The sequence below is a fragment of the Grampus griseus genome (genome assembly GCF_964374135.1).
Source record: "Grampus griseus genome assembly, chromosome: X".
NCBI classification, from domain to species: domain Eukaryota; kingdom Metazoa; phylum Chordata; class Mammalia; order Artiodactyla; family Delphinidae; genus Grampus; species Grampus griseus.
Genome location: NC_138999.1, coordinates 93,192,279 through 93,214,375, shown reverse-complemented (window position 1 = coordinate 93,214,375; position 22,097 = coordinate 93,192,279). Strand labels below are relative to the sequence as shown.

Sequence of the window (22,097 nt, the reverse complement as noted above, 5' to 3'; positions counted from 1 at the left end):
AAATGCTATAATCATCCTTAATACAGTTTACAGTCAAAAGATCTTTCCTTTCCTTTCCTTTTATCTATAAGTTCATTACTAATTAATTTGCCATCCTTAGAGAGACCCAGCTCATCACCATCATCCATATAACATTTCTTCTTTGGCACAAAGAGTGGTTTTTACTGACCTTCCCGTCTTCTCAATCTTTGTTTCTCCATATTAGGTAGTCCAATTCCCTGAACTATTTCCCATCAACTTTCTCTTCCATCACTTTCAAGAATTTCTACGATATACATTACAACCTCTGAGTCTTCAATTTTCTCTTGAGTTATCAGGCTCCAAACTCAGTCTTGAAGGGGACTCATAAGGACATCACGTATCTATATTTCCCCAACTTGGAAATTTTAAATAGAGGTATTTTGCCAAAAAAATGAGTTTCAAAGTGGATTTAGAAAGCTTTAATGCTAAAGAGATTTTACTTTAGAAAACCCCACATATATGTCGTGATTGTTAATTTTATGTGTCAAGTAGTTGGCTAGGTCATGGTACCAGATATTTGGTCAAACATTTTTCTAGATGTTTCTGTGAAGGTACTTTTTAGATGAAATTAACATTTAAATCAGTACACTTTGAGTAAAGTAAACTACCCTCCATAATGTGGGTGAGCCTCATCCAATCAGTTGAAAGTTTATCAGAGAAAGACCGACCTCCCAGGAAGAAGATGGAGTTCTGCCAGTGGACTGCCTTTTGACTTGAACTGCAACACTGGCTCTTCCCTGTGTCTCCAGTCTGCTGGCCTACCCTGCAGATACTGTACTTGACAGCTGCCATAATCCGTGTGAGCCAATTCCTTAAAATAAATCTCTCTATATATTTATACACATCTTTTTGGTTCTGCTTCTCTGGAGAAACCTGACTAATATATATATGGTAAATTTTTTATTATGGTCACTACATGGACTTTGAAGTCAGACACATCTGGGTTTCTACTTGTGCCTTTGCCATGTTATTTAGCCTTCTGAACTTGGGTTTCTGTTTCCTCATCTGCTAAAATGGGGATAGTAACCTGAATCTCTCAGAGCTGTTGTGCGCATTAGAGGAAATCATGTATACAAAGCACTCAGCAGAATGCTTAGCACAAAGTAATTGCTCAGTAAGTGTGGGTTTTCATTACTGTCATTAACGTTATTGCCACTTTTATTCTTCCTCTCCATGACTCCTTGAAATGTGTTTTGATCATACAACATCCATCTTGAGCTGCACTATTTTTAACTTTTTTCTTGCAGTATGGAAACTAATAGTGACAACTTACTTGAGCTTCTGTACTTTGCAATTTGGATCTTTTAAGCCTTCACAGAGCAATTTCAAAGCTGAAGCTTCCAGTTTTGTTTCACTAAATTCCAGCTCAGTGAGCCACTGATTGGTGCTGAGAACAGCTGCTAGCGCACCACAAGAAGCAGGAGAGATAAGGCATCGGTACAACCTTCAGAGAACAGAAGAATGACCTCATTACCTTATTCATGCTCTCCCCCAAAACAAAAGAAATTGACAAAAAAATTACATGAACACAGACAACAAATTCTCCTGCTCAGTTACCTCAATGTCTGTAAGATACAGTTTGGCTGTTTTAATCCTTCACACAGAAGCTTCATTCCGGAATCTTCCAGGGTATTCTTCACAAATTCCAAATCTGTCAGATATTGGTTGGTTTCAAATACTAAGGCGAGGTCTCTGCCATAAGAAGCTGTGAGGTGGCAGAAAATCAGTCTGTGTGGAGAAAAAGGCATTTCAGAGAAGAAAATAGAACTCTCTTTAAAGGTACCCATTTGTCCCTTACTGATGTAATGAATTATTTAAATTCATTCAATAATTAATTTATCAGATGCTTACCACTGTGCTAGATGCTGAAACCACAGAAATAATTAAGATCCAGACCCTGCCCTCAAGGAATGCCCAGTTAATGGGGAAAAAATTAGAAAATCATAGATTATAATACAGTGTGAAAAGTAGTGCAAGTGGTATGCACAAGATATCATGGGGACACAGAAAGGTGGCACAATTCAGCCTGGCTTGAGGTGGGGTTTAGAGGATCAAGAAATATTTGTAAGAAGAACCACTACTTGAGTGTTGTTCTGAAAGGGTGATAAAAATTGAACAGGACTTAGATGGATGAGGAGAATGGGAGTGGGGAGAGCAGGAGGCGCTGAGGGACAATCCACTCATGCAGCAGCCTGAGTGAAAGCCAGGAGGCAAGAGATGGGATGCTTCATCTGAGAAACTGCCAATTATTTGCTATGGCCTACTTTAAAACACTGGAAGATATATATCAGACTGCTAACAATGGTTATCTTCCAGGTTGAAGGGAAGGGTTGGATTACAGGGAGACATTTACTTTCCAGATATTTAGAAATTGCTTACAGTGATCAGAAGTTATCAGGAAAAAAAATCTTAAAAATCTGAAAAACATAATACATGTTTACTATAAATAATTTTTACAATAGAGAAAAATATAAAGAATAAAGTTTTTTAGGGCTTCTCTGGTGGTGCAGTGGTTGGGAGTCCGCCTGCCGATGCAGGGGACACGGGTTTGTGCCCCGGTCCGGGAGGATCCCACATGCCGCAGAGTGGCTGGGCCCATGAGCCATGGCCGCTGAGCCTGCGCGTCTGGAGCCTGTGCTCCGCAACGGGAGAGGCCACAACAGTGAGAGGCCCGCGTACCGCAAAAAAAAAAAAAAAAGAATAAAGTTTTTTTGAGAAAGTTCTGTATTTCTACCACCCAAAGATAACCACTGAAGATTTTTAATGCATGCATACATATAGCATCATATGTTCTCTGTAAGAAGTGAAATCACAGAAAGATTTTAAAAGACGAAAACTTTTTCCCAACTTCCCCTCCAACTCCACCCCCCAGAGGTCCCCAGCGTTGAGAGTCTGATGTGTATGCTCCCACTCCTTTCTCCAAGATCATAGAAACATATGCAAACACACACACAGGATTTGTACATTTTACAAAACTAGGACCACAGAAAACATTACTACTTTACATGCGCTTTGCCATTCAGTCCTCATCTTAGGCCCATAGATAAAAACTGAAATTTAATTATAGCACAAGGTCATACAGTAAGTGGCAAAGTAGTACTCAACCTGAGGGCTGTCTGGTTTATCCTCTAGGCCTGGAAAAACCATTAGAAGTTTAAAGAGACATGGTCAGATCCCTCTGATGCCAGGGTAGGGCAGGAAACAAACCTGGGGTCAGAGGGCTGCAGTGGTCCAGGGAATAAATTGCCCGGCGGGGGGGAAGGGCTGGAGGCAGAGAAATTCAAGACACGTTTTTGGGAGGGATATGGCCAGGATTTATTACCACTTAGGGTGATGGGGATGAGGCTGTACTCTGGCTCCACCTTCTTCCTCCACAGGGTAGTGGAGGCCACTGAGGAATGGGGGCTGTTTCCGGTTCTAGAATATTCCACCTGTAGGAAGGGCAGGCCCACCGAGTGGGACAAACCATTATGGTGGTGGGGGGGGGTGTTTGAGACTTTTTGTACTTGATTACAAGCGCTTCACGTTCTTGGTTCTGAATCTTTTCTGACCACTCCTGTTTCTTCCGGCCTGCAAAGACTTTCAACAGCGTAGGGGGTTCCCTTACGTCGGTGGAGGGGGGCGGGAATCTTCCTCACGCACCCCACCCACCCCCACTGTTTCTGGAAGTTGGAACAGTCCCAAGGTGACCGTGTGGAGTGGTAACAAGAGGCTTTCTTTGTTAAGTCAGAGCCCTCGGGGAGAAAAAGAGAGCGAGCAGTGCCCTCTCTTTAAACGTGGTAGGCCCGTGTGTTCGGCGTGCACCTGCACTAGCCAGGAGGTGAGGCTTGGCAGGAGGTGTCCTGGGGCAGAGCTCTTTACGGGGTGGGGGGGGAGGCAAGCGGAGATGAGGAGACCGAGGGGGAGGGGAGGGGACAACTGGTTGATTCATCCCCGCAGGGCCAGCCAAGCCCCAAAGGCCCTCAGCTATCATGGCCTTGAAACTCGAGGACCCTGGTAACGGGTTCCGGCATGGCAAGGTGGTGGCCTTCATCAACGAGAGCATGGCTAGGCACGAAAAAGGCTCTGCGTTCTATCTCGAGAATATATCCTTGTCCTGGGCGGCGGTGGAGGACAAGCTCCAGGCCATACTGGAAGATCATCAGGTGTCCAGCGAGGCCAAAGAGGCCTGTGTCTGGGGCAGCCTGGCCCTGGGCATGCGCTTCTTCCACAGGCAGAGCCACTTACACTGGTACAGGGTGGAGTGGCTGTACTACCTCGCCAAACTGCACAAGTCGGTGGCGCGGGCCTTGGTCTCAGACATGAAGTTGCTCAAGGCACAGCAGGACGTGGAGCGCAAGGAGACGGCCTCCCTGCTGCAGCAAGCCCATGCCAGGCTGGCGGAGGTGCAGAAAGAGCGGGACCTCCTGAGGTGGAAGCTGTTGCAGGCAGTAAGATTACTCTGACTTGGTCCCTGGCCCGTCCCGGGACCCGCCCCCAGTCCCGTTTGCCGCTCCCACGCGTCCCCCCACCCCCCCCCCCAGTCCCGTTCGCCGCTCCGCCACCCCACCCGAACCCCCGCCCCCAGAACAGGTCTCAGATCTGCTCACTTCTCTCCAGGAGTCGGTTGCAAAGGGACCAGGCCTGGCCACTGCCAGTGGGATGGGGCAGAAAGAGCAGGTGAGGAGGAAGAAGAAGCAGAGGCCACTGCTCCTACTGCAGCCACTTCTGGAGCCACAGGAGGAGGAGGAAGACAGAAGGACGTGGAAGGGTCAGAAGCTGCCGAGGGAGCAGAGGAGCTGCGTGGAGACCTTACGCAGCTTCTCGGAGTTGGGAACCAGAAAATTTACACCTCTGGTGGGCAGAGGGAGGGAGAGCTCAGGTCCATGGACACAGCCACGCTTTATTTACCTGGGATAGCGAAGTCCAGGCGCACAGTCTCACAGGACTGTCTTACAGGACAGTCTCCTGTCCAGCTCCCTGCCTCATTCCCATCCTCACACTCATGCCCCTTATTCCCCTTCCCAGACGCACCCACGTCCTCCCCACCAGCAGCACCGTTCACAGCAGGAGCTCCATCTCAGACGTCTCCCTGCTGGGGGCCCTCTGATTCTAGCTTGTGGTCTGATGTGGGGTGCCAGGGAATGGGCCCTCAAGAACCACAAAGAGACGGGAAGGACTCTGATCGCCACCAGCAGGGGAGACCTCCAGTACTTCAAAGGCCAGGGGAGAAAACTTGCTTCCACTGTGGGAGGGGAATCTGGCTATAAAACCCTTGAATTCAGAAATGTGAAACAGAATAGAAACGTACCCTGATGGGAAATCAATTTTCAGAGGGAGGGGGAGGGGTGGGGGAGGGCTTGGGAAGAGTGGAAGGAAAGGGTGGGTGAATGGGGCAAGGGAGCTGCGGAAATGGGGTGGAAGGTAGGGTATGGGGTGGTGGCCGGGGAAGTTGTAGATTGGGGGCTTACGGAGAGAGAGACCTAGAAAGACAGACGTGTTCTGATGACCGTCTTTGTGTTCCAGAGCACTAGTACTCGACACCCCAGAACTACTGCCGCTTCTGTGTGTGTCTCTCCCCAACTCTAGCATCTGGTGGACCTGGGCAGACAGTATATAACTCCCTTGTCTCTGCTTCCCCCCCCCCCACCCCTGAAACTAGACTGTAGATGACTGGAGCACGAGTGGACATTTGACCCATCCTGAGCCAAACAGATCCTCACACTAGAGAATCTGAACAGAGAGGCAGATTTCATAGCCAGGGTGGTGTCGGGCAATGAAGCAGTGGGTCACTGGGAGTTGGGGGCAAGGTCGGGGTCATGGACACCGAGGCCACAGCTGAGGCCTGGCCTTGGCTGTGGGGGAACAGAACCGTGTGCTCTACAAAGGCCCAGTGCCCTTTAGAGAATCACAGTCTGAGGCCCCAGGGAGCAGAGAGGCAGAGAAGCAGAGAGGAGTTGATCCCGTGACCCCAGATGTGCAGAGTGGCAGCCCGACCACTTTTCACTTCCTGCAGTTGTGCTGAGTGAAAATCCACTTTACACAGATCCTTTTTTCTTTAAGCTAACTTCACAGGGTTCTTGGTCTGGGCAACCAGATTATTGCCAAGCCAGAAATTTACACCAGAAGAGCAGTTGCAAATCACAAACCGTCAAAGAAAATGTTGGAACTGGCAGGGGAGGTGCATCAGGGAGTGATGGGTAGTGGGGATTCCTGCATCCCAAGTCTCCAGGAATGAACTGGACAGGAAGCTCATTCATGTTCTGAGTGAGTTATATCATGAGAAACAGGCCTGGGGTTAACCCCGGGCTTACAACAGGGCCACCTCTAAAGGAATCCTTCAGGGCTGCACACAGAGGACGCCAGCACCAGCTGCAGACGAAGACTACTATCATTCAGCCCCATGACAGGAGAAGCCTCCCCAGTCTCCAGTGGGGAAGCAGGAGTGGTGGGGGTATGGGGTGGGGAGGGGTACGAGGCAGTGGGATGGAGGGCTTTTATGTCTTTATATACTTTGGTGTTGTGTAAAGTAAAATAAATGCTCACAAAAATACAAAAAATAAAAGTAAGTGAATTTGGTGAGTTTGGAATTCGGGTGAGTTTGGAAAGGCTACCTCTTCCTCTGGGGCAGAAGGGAAGGAAAGCAGACACCGCTGTGTGTGGTGAGGAGGTGGGAGGGAAACCAAGCAGGCTCCTGTCTGTGTGTGTATGATGTGGACAGACAAGCAGACAAGTCACCTGAGAGTGAGCGAGGACCTAAGGTCCAGGTGGGGGGTGGGGGCTTCAGAGCATTGGCGCTTGGGGGAATAATTGCAGAGGAGGATAGGGGTGGGGAATGGAGGGAGAGAAAAGGAAACCAAGGGGAAAGACAATGGGAGTCTGGAAGGAAAAGGCAGGGGAGTGGGGTAGGGCCAGGACGGGCATCAGACACAAACTCTTGGATTTTACAGTCTGACACCCACTTGCTACAGCAAAAACAGCACATACAAAAGGAGAAGAGGCAGGAGGGGTTGGCAGGGATCGCTGCCTGACTCCCTACGCCTTCTAGGCTTGTAGCGTATCTTTTCATCAGCTGGGAGTGTAATTTCTAGCAACCTAGTCTTTACCTGCAAATACCTAAGAGTTTAAAGCAAAGTTCAACTTACTTCAGGTCTTTGACTTTACAGTATGGGTTACGCAGTGCTTGGCAGAGCAAGTGTAGTGGAGAGACTGGCAAATTACGCAGCTGGAAGGGCCTAAAAGAGATGAGAAAGCAAAAATAAAATGATTAACAAAATTTTAAGTAAAAGGCTTATTTTGGCTTCTGTTGCCATCTTAGTGCTAATTTACAAAAACCTTAGGAGGTATTACCCCATTTTTCAGATAAGGAAATTAAGGCACAAAAAGGTAATTTGCCCAAGGTCACAGAGGAACAGAATGAAGGTCAGTACTCAGGTCTGTCTGACTCCAAAGCCAAAGCCATGGTACTGTATGCCAGGCACCAAGGTAAACACTTTACACACAGAATTTATCTTATCTGGTGCTTAATCCAATGACAGGTATTGTAATCACCATTTTGCAGATGCTTAGAGAGGTCAAGTGACTTGCCCAAGCTATCTGTACACTGTAACTGATTCTTGGTTGTCAGTACTAATAGAAGAATTAACTACAATAATTGAGAACTAGGAAAGTTCAAAACGGTTGACCTTTGAACAATATGGGGGTTAGGAGTACCAACACCCCCACAGCTGAAAATCCACATAAAACTTCACAGTGAGCCCTCCCTATCCCTCCATATCGGAGGTTCTGCATCTGAGGATTCAACCAACCTCAATCCTATAGTACTGTAGTACACATTTATTGAAAAAAATCCCCATGTAAGTGGACTTGCGCAGTTCAAATCTTTGTTGTTCAAGGATCAACTGCAGTAAACTCTCACTTAGTCAACACACTTGGGAAGAGTGGGTGTTTTTGTGGGGGTTAAACTTTGAAAAGAATTTAAGCCTTCTGATGAAAGCAATGGGGTTGAAGGATGGGGACTCCATCTAAGGCTGATTTTCTGGAAACCCAAAATGAGCTAGAAGCCCCTTTGTGTTTCCATCAGTGCTTAAAATCTCTCAAATGTATACTGTCCATTATTTTACTTTATAATATACAGTTGGATTGAAGCTGTTATGAATTCATGAAGACACTGTAGCCAAAGTGCTTCGTAATTCCAAGTCCATGTAACTTCTCATACCCCTTCCCCTCTGGTCCCAAAGTCTTGCTGCACCTCCCTTCCCCTCCTCACTTTCCACAAACATACCTATGCCATGTTCAATTCCACCTCTATGCTACTGCCCACTGAGGAACTAACAATTACCAGAGAAAAGACTTGGGTTAACTCACTTCCCAAGTTGAGCCTTCTGCCCACTCCTGTCTCCTTCTCAAGGTCCCCTACCCCTCACCTGGCCCCACAACTAAATGAGAGGCACTGTCGATATTAACCTGAGTACAGAGAACAGACTTATGACCAGTGGCATTTTCCAGACAATGCAGGTATAAGTCTCCTTGGCTGCTTTAGTAAGTCAGTAGAGCTGTATTTTGTAGTATACAGAGTACATACTGTGTAAGTGGTTTACCTAAACCTCTTTGAACTCCAGCTCTCAACTCTCCATGTAGGTGTGAGTCTAGAAGAAAGAACCCAGGCTTTATAGCAATATACACAGGAGTGCAGCTATGTCCCTTACCAACCTGGAGCTCTTTGAGGCCTCAGTGATGAAGTATATGTAGAGAAGAGTGAGGACAAATTGAACGTTAAATTTACAACTTTTTCCAGAATAGTCATCAGCACCAAAATAGCAGAGTCTTCAATGATAATCTTAATGATTTATATGCTCATAACTTTTTATAATTATAAAGCACCTTCACAGAGAGACAGTGAAGACTAATGGACACACACACTCACATACACACACTTACAGTGGCTAACACAGTGCCTAGCACATAGTTAAGTTCTCACAAATGTTAGCTTTCCCTCAGTGTCTACCTTGGCCAGTGCTTAATACGTAATAGATACTCAATAAATCCTCATTGTGTTGATTGACATACAATATGGAAAGCAGAGATAATTCAATTTATTTATTGGAAGTGCTAGAAATGATTATGTGCCTGAATACTTGAAATAAACAAGAAGGCCTATCATTTCTGTAGGCCAAAACACTGGTGAAAAGACATTAGTATACTCACTGATTAAGTGTCAAGGTTGGTGGCATGAATGCTGAAGCTTGATCTTCCTCCTCAAATCCAAGTAGATGCTGACACTTCAGAGACACTGACAGGTGACTATGACTGCTTTTTACACAGAATGACATAGCCAGAATGTCCATTTTTGTATAGGTAGGTTGAAGCAGTATAATTGACCCTAAATCATCAATTATCCTTTTTGCATATTCTTCTTCCTGAATCTCATACAAACAGTGAAACAAGTCCACTGGCTCAATCTGTAACCTAGAAGATTTATCCTTTATTTCTTTCTCAGTCCACTTCAATAACTCCTCTCGAAGTCCTGGAGAGACTTTTCTCCCAAAAGTAGTTTCCACAGACTTTCCCTTTCCTTTATGTAAGAGGCCAAATAAGAACTGTATTGTTAATGATGAAAATCCTTTCCCATATTGCTGGAATATTTCTTGCCACGTTTTCCCCACTTGATCAAAAAACATCCAGCTGCTGTCATTCTTCAGGGCATAGAACACAGCAGTCAGGAACTCTTGGAAACTGAAGTGAAGGAAAGTATAGACACTGACACCTCCTTCAACTTTTTTCAAAAAGTGACTGAGAAAAGTGCAGTTGGTATCATACACTCCTATCCCATGTCTTCTGAGGTCACTGATTTCAAACAGGACCTGCTGGTTCTGCAGTCCCTCTGCAGCCAAAGAGCAAAGGCCCCACAGGCAACTCTGTCCCTTCCACACCGAGATGCCTGTAAGGGTTTTGAGGCACTTGGAAAAGTAGAACAGATACACATCAGTCATGGTTTGAAGTGATCTCATAAGAGTCCTGTCACCATCTCCCTGTGACTGCAGGACACTGCAGATCATCCAGGAGATGATGGGAAGAGAAGACATAATGTCAAGGCCTTCATTTTCTCGCAGACCATAAAAAACTCTCATTGCAGCATTAGCACCTGAAAACTGACTCAAGAAATATGCTCTCTTTTCAGCATCTGTAAACCACAGGATCTCTGCCTGGGTAGCTTGTTTTAACAGAGAGTGAAGCTTCTTCATGGTTGTAGGCCGGGCAGTTATCAGGAGGGAGGATTCAGGAAACAGTTTTTTCCTCACAAAACTACATAAGAGGGTCTCTACTGGCTTCCTCTCCAGGGGATTGGCACTAAGATCCTCTTCCTGGTCACCTACAGGGTACTGAAGCTCAGGAAATCCATCAAGAATGAACAGAAGCTTCTCTGGATATACAAGAATAACATCCAGGATTGGTCCGTCAATATCTTGAAAAGTGTTAGTGATCAGGTCAGCAGCGCTAAGGTTAGCAAAACGGCTTATTTCTCTGCAGTTTACATAGATGAGATAGTCAAATCTGCCTGGAGTAACCATTCCTGCTGCCCAGTCAAACATGAACTTATGCACCACAGCTGTTTTCCCAATCCCAGCACATCCCTGAAGCACCACAGTTTGGGATAAGCTGGAGCCCTCTTCATCAGGATCAAATATATGTTCCATCTCAATAAAATTATTTTGTTGAGGAATTCCGCATGGTGGCTTTTCTGATATACAGTGTTCTTTTACAACAAGCAGTCGTGACTCTATATGCTTGCCATGGTGATAACATTTGTCAACTCCTTTTTTTAGGTATTTTTCTTTCAGATGTTTTCTAAATACTTTCCTGTAATCTAATGGGGTGACACCAAGAGTCAGTAATCACAGAATACTAGACAACAATATAAACAACAACTATAACTAATACTATCACCACCATCTCTTCTCAGATGTTTCAAAGCCTCCTCAAACTTCATGCATCTGAGCTCTTGATTTCTATTCCACTGCCCAACCCCCCCAAAAAACCCCTCCTCAGGGCTCAGAAAAATGTTGGGATTCATTATTTCTTTTTTTCCCCTTGAATCCTCCACATCCATTTAGCAAGGCCTATCATTTATATCTCCAAAATAAGCCTCCAATCCATTTATTTGCCACTACAACCTCAAATACCACCCAATACAAGGCACTATCAACTCTTTCCTGGACTGCTGAAACAGCCTCCTACTCATTTATACTCTTGCCATCTATGGCTCCTCTCCACACAGGCAGCCAACGTGATCTTCTAAAAATATCAATTACATCACGTCACTGCCATGGCCCAAAACTTTTCAAGAGCTTTTCATTGCACTTGATATCAAATCCAAAATCCTTACCTCATCCTACAAGGTCTGCTACGATCTGGGCCCTATCTACCTTCACTCCCCAGCCTTCTATATCACTCTCCTTCTCAGTCCCTATACTAAAGCCACACTGGCTTACCTTTAGTTCCTCACAAATGCCATGTTCTTTCCCACTTCCAGGCCTTTCCACCAGCTATTATCTCTGCCTGGAACACACTTCTTCCTGCTCTTCCCATGGAGATCCCCTTTTCATCCTTCAGACCTTAAACATTACTTCCTAGAAGAAGACTTCCCTGACCATCCAGTTTAAAGCAGATCCTCTCTACTATACCCTCTCCCAGGACCCTGTTTTCCCTTTACAGCACTTAGCACAATTTACAATTGTCTTGTTTATTTTTTTCATTATCTGTCTTTCTCACTAATCTACATGAAAACAGGGACCTTGTCTGTCTTTTTCATCATAGTACTCTAAGTACCTAGCTGGTGCCTGGAACATGGTAGACACTCAATATTTATTGAAAATGGCTATAAATGCTTGCTTTTGAATGAAAAAAAGCCATTTATTATGCCTATTCTGTGTCAGATACTGTACTAGGCCCTTTACATACATTTTAAAAAATTTAATCATCATAATAATCCCATGAAGTAGGTATTATCCAGATTTTATAGTTGAGGAAACTGAAAACTTATAACCAGGGTTATACGTTCATGGGTGTGCAATCTGTGCTTAGGCCTCGTGCTCAGAGCATCCATACTTGGTGTAATGCTCTGCTGTTCCTATCTTGAAATTCTTAATAATTTTTGAACAAGGAATCCTGTCTTTTCATTTTGCACCATACCCCATAAATATGTAGCCAGTCCTGCTTATAGCATTGGGTAACTTGTCCAAGGTTCAACAGCTAGTAAATGGCAGAGACTTCAATGAAGACTCAGGTTTGTCTGAAGCCATGGCCTATATGCTTAAATACTATATTACATAGTTTTTCACTTTCTGCAACTAGAAAAAATAATCCAAGGAGTCAGTTATCAAATTCAAACTTCTGTTAAGTGAATATCTAAGCTAGTATTTTCCAAATAAGTTTCTTGTGTAACATTTTTGCAAGATATTAATAGGAGAGCTGTGAAAAAGGTGTCCAGTGGTCAAATAAGGTAAGGGGAATGCACCTTCTATCCCATTTTAGAGTTTCTCAATACATATTAGCATATGAAAGGCTCTGAGCGAATCAACAGTTAAAAAAAAAACAGACTGTTTAACTTTGTTTAATCTAGTATTTTCTGGACTTAAATGACTACAGAACCCTTTATTAAAAGCAAAATTATTAATTCCTGGAGAATAGTATTCTGTAGAATTCAGGTTGGGGAATGCTGATCTAGATAAGTGTTTGCAAACTTTTTCTGTAAAGTTCCATAAATAGATTAGGCTTTTAGGTCTCTGCTGCAATTACAGGCATGCCTTGGAGATATTGTGGGTTTAGTTCCAGACCACTGCAATAAAGCGAATATTGCAATAAAGCAAGTCACACAAACTTTTTGGTTTCCTAGTGCATAAAAAAGTTTCACTTACACTAACTGTACTGTAGTCTATTAGGTGTGCAATAGCATTTTATCTAAAAAACAATGTACACACCTTAATTAAAAAGTTCTTTAGTGCAAAAAATGCTAATCATCATCTGGCAACACAGGGTTGCCACAAATCTTCAATTTGTAAAGAACCATAATATCTGTGAAGTACAATAAAATGAAGCGCAATAAAACAAGGTATACCTTTACTCAACTCTGCCATATTAGCGTGAAAGCAGCCCTAGACAATATGTAAATGAATGGGCATGGGTGGTTCCAGTAGAAGTTTATTTACAAAAACAGGCAGCTGGCTGGATTTGGCTCACTAGCTGTAATTTGTTGACCTCAACCTAGATCATTCCAGAAGCAGACTGGTCTATTGTCTCCATAAAGTCCTGTATATCTGGTGCTTGACTACCATCATCAGAGGTCCTCCTAGTATTTGAATATCTATTCTAAATGATATAAAAGTCCTATTTGTTATGACAGTTTGGGACTTCATGAATATTACCAAAAAAACCATTGATTGTTGCTCAGTGAATATGGGGGGAAAAATGGGAGAGGAGTGGGGATGAGTGGGGTTCATGGGAGACACTATTCCCAAAACAGAAAAAGAGTAAATCAGAAAAGACATCTACCTGTAAGCTCCTTCCATGAAAATGAAGCCAGAGAACTTGAAGCAGCTGTGGGAGGAAGAGCTGGGGTTAAGAGTATCGCAAATACACCTTTGTACCAAAACATGAAATACACAGAAATTTAGTCACACTATTACAGCCATTCATGCTGTTCCCCAAACAGAAATAAAACAAAGCAAGCAAGCCACCTCACATCTATTCTAACTTACCAAAAAGGTATTTCATAGCTAATGTCCAACATAAAGTAAACCTAAGAAATTCCCGCACAAATATATTTAGGGTGTAAACATTTATATTTATATGATAAATAAGGAAAATTTTAGGCATGAATTTAAAGGGGAATTCATTATTTTAAGTGACTGTTTCTGGTATTTTTTTTTTCCTTTGAACGTTAGCTTATTGCTTCTGTTGGAGCTTCTGTTGAGCCTAATTTGTTAATGAGAAAGAATAAGACATTGCTGATGTTAGTTCGACAGAAATATACAATGACCTATATTCAAATGCACACACACACACACACACACATCCCTTCACATTCCTATAGGTTTTTAGTACTTGCACACCTTTATAGGCAAGAGTGAGACATAGTTGGGAGCTGTGACTAGGTGGATGGGAGGAAGCAGAGTATGGAGAGACAGATATTAGAATGCCACAGAAATGGGCAGCAAGTGAGTGGTCTGTTGAAGATAACCAGTTTCTATTCCCCATAACTAAACATTCCTTGGAGTTCAGGAATCAGCCACATGGGGAAGGACTCCAGAAATCTTCACTCTTTACTCTTTTGTGCTGTTTCCTGTGAAAATCTGTGGTTACAGTAAAGGAAGAGACTTAAGAGTCTTTTAGGATTATAGATGCTTTGGGGACTATGGAAAACATTATAAACACCAGATGCCTCTTCACAAAAATTGTGGAGAGATTATTAATGGGTAAATTCTGTATCCATGTAATACCTTAGTATACATATACCTATACACATACAACACAATTTTAAAGATTCAGAAAAATCCCACAGTCCATGAGGAGAAGTAGGGGAAAGAGAATGAACAAGATTACCTAGATTACACCCTTTTTTACCTCATTCAGTTACTCACCTTTCTGTTCAGACAATAAGCTCCAGGTGCAAGCAGGTTCCATATCTTTTCGTTTCTTTTGACTGTTCATCCTGGCAAATCAAGAAGACTGTAACCCAAAACAGAAATGATGACTTTAATGCCTGGTGGAAGCCCAGAGTAAAAAATTAACTCAAGAAAGACTACTCAAAGCATCACAGAGCTGGGGAAGAGAGAAGGCCTAGTAACCAAGTAGAGAGCTAGCGTGGGACTAGGAGATCACAGGAAGATAGACCAAAATCAACAGTCTTCAGCTTGAAGAGAAAAAAAAACTAAAGAGTATAGAATATCCACAGACTTTTGAAGAGTACAAATACGGGAAATGTCAAATTGAGCTCTAAAATGCGTTATTAAGGGAAGGATAGGATTTAGGCAGTATACCTCTAATGTTTGTGGCCAAGATAAGAAAGAATGACTGTGTCCTTCTACAACACAGTCAATTTGGTACCACTGGTAAAGGGAGAAGTCTAAGACCACAGATTAGAATACTGTGGTATAAGAGAAACAGTTTAGAGAGTCAGGAGATCCAAGCCCTAGTTCCATTTCTATAACTATCTACCTATGGACCTTGAGTAAGATTCGTCTACTTTCTGAATCTGTTTTATTATTTTCAAAATGGTGGAGAGAATGTTAGCCCAGGTTTCTTTCCAGGTTGAACATTGTAAGATCAGTGGTCCTAAGTCCCAGTTGCACATTAGAATTACCTTCACACCACCTTCCAGAATTTGTTTTCTTTGTTGCAATATTACTTATCAATTTCTAACACACTTGATTATTTTCTTATGAGTTAGGTTTATTATTCACTTTCAGTATTTCCCCTTAAATTGAATTATTGGCCCCAATTCTCAGCCCTTGCCATGAACTTGGCAGGTCCACACCAAAGAAGTGGAACTTATTTTCCCACCTCTTATCTTTTTTTTTCCCACCTCTTATCTTTGAGCTCAGCTTTGAAACTTGCTCTGGGTAATGGAGTGTACACAGATGTGACTCAAGTAGGGCCCTGATATGTGCTTGCACAGTTGTACATGCTCCCTCTTGTGATTCTGCCACTGGCATGAGATGAGCCATGAGAGAAACAAGCCCCAGGTAGTCCACTCATCCAAGGATGAGAAATACATGCAGTAGAGCCACCCCAGTTTACTCACAGTCCTTCAGCAAGAAAAACAGAGTCACTCCAGCCCGAATCAGAGTTGCCCAACAGAACCCTGCCTAATCAGCTGAGTCCCAGCTGGCCTCCAGATCGGTGAGAATAAGTGCTTAATAAATTCTTAACTTTTCATGCCACTGAGATTTCGTGCTTGTTGTTATGTATTGTTGTGGCAATAGCTAACTAATACATCTTGCTAGAGAGTAAATGCCTAGAAAGTGTTTGACATAGAGAAGACATTCATTAAATGTTCATTGAATAAACTGAATAAATGAATAAAATCTTAAAAATAATACAGTGCCTAGTCTGCATTCCTGATTAATTAAATCAGAATCTTTGATGATGAGGTTTGGCATCAACTTTTTCTTAAGTTCCCAAGGTGATTCAAATACACAGCCAGGGAAAAGAGCCACTGTTCTAAGAATTAGTTTTTTTGATAGAGTGTATTGGTGAAACACACAGGCTTTGGAATCAAACAGATGTGTTCAGGCCCTGACTCTACCACTTACTAACTATGTGACAACCACGGAATTAACATCTCTAAGCCTCAGATTCCTCAACTATTAAATAGGGATAACAACAGTTTATAACAACAGTTGATCACAACCTTTCTTAAAAGGTTATTATGAGGATTAAATGAAGTATGCATATGAAGTATTCAGTACACTACATGGTACATAGTAAGGGCTCAATAATCCTAAACTATAGCTAATGTTGGCATTGCTGTATCATTTGATAGAGAGTAAAAATGTCTGAACTCAGATAGACCTTACTTAAATTCCATCTCCACTGCTTTCTAGCCAGATGACTTCGAGTAAAGTTACTTAAACTCCTGAGACTACAGTAACCCATCTGTAAAATATGGTGATAATAATAACTATTTCATTATTTTGTTGTGAGGATTAAATAAGATGACACACATAAAACTCTTAGCAGAGGACCAAGTGCAATATAAATAATGTCTATGTAGATCGTCCACCCATTTTTTGACTGGGTTGTTTTTTTGATATTGCATTGCAGCATTATTTCTAATAGCCAAGATATGGAAGGAACCTAAGTTTCCATTGATAGATAAATATATATATATATATAACGGAACATTACTCAGCCATGAAATCTTGCCATTTGCAACAACATGGATGGACCTAGAGTGTATTATACTAAGCAAAATAAGTCAGACAGATAAAGACAAATACCACATAATCTCACTTATATGTGTAATCTAAAAAACAAAATGAATTAACAAGCATAATTAAACAGAAACAGAGTCATAGATATAGAGAAGAAACAGGTGGTAGCAAGATTGGAGGAGACTGGGGGAGGAGAGAAATAAGTGAGGGAGATCAAGAGGTACAAACTTTCAGTTACAAAGTAAATGAGTCACAGTGTGGGGAATCTACTCAATAATTATGTAATATCTTTGTATGGTAACAGATGACAACTAGACTTACGATGACATTTTGAAATGTATAGAAATATTGAATCACTATGTTGTGTACCAGAAACTAACATAGTGTTGTAGGTTAATTATACTTCCAAAACAAACAAAGAAACAAACTCCTAGAAAAAGAAATCAGATTTGTGACCACCAGAGGTGTGGGGGGGGAATTAGGTGAAGGTAGTCAAAAGGTACAAACTTCCAGTTATAAGATAAATTAAGTACTATGGATTTAATATACAGCATGATGAAGATAATTAACACTGCTGTATAAAAGCTGTTAAGAGAGTAAATCCTAAGAGTTCTCATCACCAGGAAAAAATATTTTTTCTATTTCTTTAATGTTGTACCTATATGAGACGACATAATGATTTCATGATGTATGTAAGTCATATCACTATGCTGTACATCTTAAACTTACACAGTGCTGTATGTCAATTATATCTCGAAAAAACTAGAAAAAAAAAGAAATTGAAAAGAAAAAGAAATTATACCAGAGAGTTAGTTACAGTCAACAGACCTTTAGGGAACTATGGGGGTATTTTATAACTGGTTATTACACCCAGTTAGAGTAAAAGGCTGTGAGATGGCCCAAATTCCACGATGGGAAAGTAGTATCCATTGTACTAGGAGTTCCACTAGAATATATGGAATCATTAAGCAAAGTACCAAAAGGTGCCCTCTTCAAGAAGAGAAATCAAAGTAAGTAATTGAGTCTCCTCCAAGCAGCTGAATTACAAAATGGTAAAATGGTGCTTCTTCCTCTGGGCTAGGGGAGCACCAAGCTAGGGAACACAGGTTAGAGAGCAGGGTATGGGCTAATTTCACTCCCCCTTCACACCCTTGGCTGTGTGCCTTTTCAGTCAACAAACTGTACAACTTTTCATGGTGACTCGACATGGTATGCATGCTGCCAAAAACAGGAGAAAGAAATGCTACAAATCTCACCTCCAGGCCTAGAATGAGACTCTGGATTTTTTTATTGAGATATGATTCACATATCATAAAATTCACCCTTTTACAGTGTACAACTCATTGCTTTGTAGTATACTCACAAAGTTTTGCAACCATCACCACTATCCAATTCCAGAACATTTTCATCACCCCAAAACGAAATGCTGTACTCATTAAGCAGACACTCCACATTCTCCCCCCACCCCAGCCCCTGGCAACCACAATTCTACTTTATGTCTCTAAGGATTTGCCTATTCTGGACATTTCATATAAATGGAATCATACAATACGTGTCCTTTTGTGTCTGGCTTCTTTTCTTACCATAATGTTTTCAAGATTCATCCATGTTGTAGCATGTATCAGTTCTTCATTCCCTTTTATAACTGAATAAGAATCTATTTCACATCCACTGGAATGGCTGTAATTTAAAATATTAAAAATGGCAAGAATGTGGAAAAATCAGAACACTCATACATTGCCAGTGGGAATATAAAATGGTGCAGTCACTATGGAAAAGTTCAGCAGCTCCTCAATAAGTTAAACACAGGATTACCATGTGACCCAGCAATTTTACTCCTAGGTATATACCCAAAACAATTGAAAACAGGTATTTAAACAAAAATTTGTACAAAAATAGTCACAGCATCACTATACTAAATAGCAAAAAAGGTGGGAACAACCCCAATGTCCACCAACTGATGAACTGAATAAACAAAATGTGGTATACTTACAGTGGAGTACTATCCAGCCATAAAGGAACAAGGTACTGAAGCATGCTATAACATGGATGAGCCTTGAAAACATTATGCTACATGAAGGAAGCCAGACACGAAATTCCATTTATATGAAATGTACGTAACAGACAAATCCATAGAGAAAGAAAGTAGATTAGTGGTTGCCAGGGGTTCGGGGAAAAGGGGAAGTGGTAGTGACTGCTAATGGTTATGGGATTCTGTTTGAGGTGTTAGAAACATTCTGGAATTAAATAGTGGTGATGGTTACACAGCATTGTGAATATACTGAAAATAACTAAATTGTATACTTTAAAAGGATGGGTATTATGGTATGTGAATAAAATCAATCAGATCAATTTAATAAAAGCTATAAACTAAACTTGTGGTAATCATTTTGCAATATATACATGTATCAAGTCATTATGTTGTACATCTAAAACCAAAACAGTGTTATATGTTAATTATAACTCAATTAAAAAATAGAAAAAATCAACTGTAAAAGTAGGAAAAAATCAATGAAAAATGCAATTATAGAAGAAAATGAGAAAGTGGAAACAACCCAAATGTCCATCAGTGGATGAATGGATAAACAAAATGTGGTCTAGACATACAAAACATTATTCAGCCTTTAAAGGAAAGAAAATTCTGAAACATGCTACATGGATTAAATTTGAAAACATTACGCAAAGTGAAATAAGCCAGGCACAAAATAAAAAATATTATATGATTCTGATTATATGAAGTACATAGAATAGCCAAATTCATAGAGTCAGAAACTATAACAGTGGTTACCAGGGTCTGGGGGCAGAGGGTAATGGGGAGTTATTGTTTAATGGGTACAGAGTTTCACTTTGGGAAGATGAAAAAATGTTGGAGGTGGCTAGTGGTGATGCTTGGATAACAATGTAAAGTACTTAATGCCACTGAATTGTACACATAAAAGTGACTAAAGTGAGCTCTACCCACAGCCTGTCCCTCCCATCAGGAAACTTGCACAAGCCTCTTAAATAGCCACATCCACCAGAGGGCAGACAGCAGAAGCAAGAAGAACTACAATCCTGCAGCCTGTGGAACAAAAACCACATTCACAGAAAGATAGACAAGATGAAAAGGCAGAGGGCTATGTACCAGATGAAGGAACAAGATAAAACCCCAGGAAAACAACTAAATGAAGTGGAGATAGGCAACCTCCAGAAAAAGAATTCAGAATAACGATAGTGAAGATGATCCAGGACCTTGGAAAAAGAATGGAGGCAAAGATCGAGAAAATGCAAGAAATGTTTAACAAAGACTTAGAAGAATTAAAGAACAAAGAACAATACAATAACTGAAATGAAAACTACACTAGAAGGAATCGATAGCAGAATAACTGATGCAGAAGAACAGATAAGTAACCTGGAAGACAGAATGGAGGAATTCACTGCTGCAGAACAGAATAAAGAAAAAACAATAAAAAGAAATGAAGACAGCGTAAGAGACCTCTGGGACAACATTAAACGCAACAACATTCGCATTATAGAGGTCCCAGAAGGAGAAGAGAGAGAGAAAGAACCTGAGAAAATATTTGAAGAGGTTAGAGTAGAAAACTTCCCTAACATGGGAAAGGAAATAGCCACCTAAGCCCAGGAAGCGCAGAGAGTCCCATACAGAATAAACCCAAGGAGAAACACGCTGAGACACAAAGTAATCAAATTGGCAAAAATTAAAGACAAAGAAAAATTATTGTAAGCAGCAAGGGAATAATGACAAATAACATACAAGGGAACTCCCATAAGGTTAACAGCTGATTTCTCAGCAGAAACTCTACAAGCCAGAAGGGAGTAGCATGATATACCTAAAATGCTGAAAGGGAAGAACCCACAACCAAGATTACTCTATCCAGCAAGGATCTCATTCAGATTCAATGGAGAAATCAAAAGCTTTACAGACAAGCAAAAGCTAACAGAATTCAGCACCACCAAACCAGCTCTACAACAAATGCTAAAGGAACTTCTCTAAGTGAGACACACAAGACAAAAGGATCTACAAAAACAAACCCAAAACAATTAAGAAAACGTGAATGGATTATTTCATTTATTTATTTTTAACATCTTATTGCTTTACAATGGTGTGTTAGTTTCTGCTTTATAACAAAGTGAATCAGTTATACACATACATATGTCCCCATATCTCTTGCGTCTCCCTCCCTCCCACCCTCCCTATCCCACCCCCCTAGGTGGTCACAAAGCACTGAGCTGATCTCGCTGTGCTATGCGGCTGCTTCCCACTAGCTACCTGTTTTACGTTTCGTAGTGCATATATGTCCATATGTCCATGCCTCTCTCTCGCTTTGTCACAACTCACCCTTCCCCCCCCATATCCTCAAGTCCATTCTCTAGTATGTCTGTGTCTTTATTCCCATCTTGCCCTTAGAGAGACAAGACCCAGCCTCATCCAACACAACACAGGCACTAGTCCCCTCCACCAGGAAGCCTACACAACCCACTGAACCAACCTTAGCCACTGGGGACAGACATCGAAAACAACGGGAACTACGAAGCTGCAGCCTGCAAAAAGGAGACCCCAAACACAGTAAGAAAAGCAAAATAAGAAGACAGAAAAACACACAGCAGATGAAGGAGCAAGATAAAAACCCAACAGACCTAACAAATGAGGAGGAAATAGGCAGTCTACCTGAAAAAGAATTCAGAATAATGATAGTAAAGATGATCCAAAATCTTGGAAATAGAATAGACAAAATGCAAGAAACATTTAACAAGGACCTAGAAGAACTAAAGATGAAACAAACAACGATGAACAACACAATAAATGAAATTAAAAATACCCTGGATGGAATCAATAGCAAAATAACTGAGGCAGAAGAACGGATAAGTGACCTGGAAGATAAAATAGTGGAAATAACTACTGCAGAGCAGAATAAAGAAAACAGAATGAAAAGAACTGAGAACAGTCTCAGAGACCTCTGGGACGACATTAAACGCACCAACATTCGAATTATAGGGGTTCCAGAAGAAGAAGAGAAAAAGAAAGGGACTGAGAAAATATTTGAAGAGACTATAGTTGAAAACTTCCCTAATATGGGAAAGGAAATAGTTAATCAAGTCCAGGAAGCACAGAGAGTCCCATACAGGATAAATCCAAGGAGAAATATGCCAAGACACATATTA

At 41.6% G+C, this 22,097-nt stretch overlaps 2 protein-coding genes across 4 annotated transcripts in view; one reads left to right on the top strand and one right to left on the bottom strand.

Moving 5' to 3' along the window:
• The window catches only part of LOC309839088 (NACHT, LRR and PYD domains-containing protein 12-like), a 47,938-nt gene that overhangs the window by 9,203 nt on the left and 16,638 nt on the right, over positions 1-22,097 (bottom strand). For all 3 annotated transcript variants that reach the window (XM_082680624.1, XM_082680625.1, XM_082680626.1), the window contains 6 exons: positions 14,640-14,727; positions 13,552-13,596; positions 9,208-10,867; positions 7,146-7,235; positions 1,579-1,749; positions 1,295-1,465 (listed from right to left, as the gene is read on the bottom strand). In XM_082680624.1, coding sequence (XP_082536750.1) covers positions 1,295-1,465; positions 1,579-1,749; positions 7,146-7,235; positions 9,208-10,867; positions 13,552-13,596; positions 14,640-14,709 — 2,207 coding nt within the window. In that variant the 5' untranslated portion in view covers positions 14,710-14,727. The remainder of the gene's footprint in view (positions 1-1,294; positions 1,466-1,578; positions 1,750-7,145; positions 7,236-9,207; positions 10,868-13,551; positions 13,597-14,639; positions 14,728-22,097) is intronic.
• On the top strand, positions 3,993-5,270 carry TEX13B (testis expressed 13B; the record flags this gene model as incomplete). Its single annotated transcript, XM_082681193.1, has 2 exons — positions 3,993-4,451; positions 4,545-5,270. 2 exons carry the CDS (start codon positions 3,993-3,995, stop codon positions 5,268-5,270), a joined length of 1,185 nt encoding a protein of 394 aa, XP_082537319.1.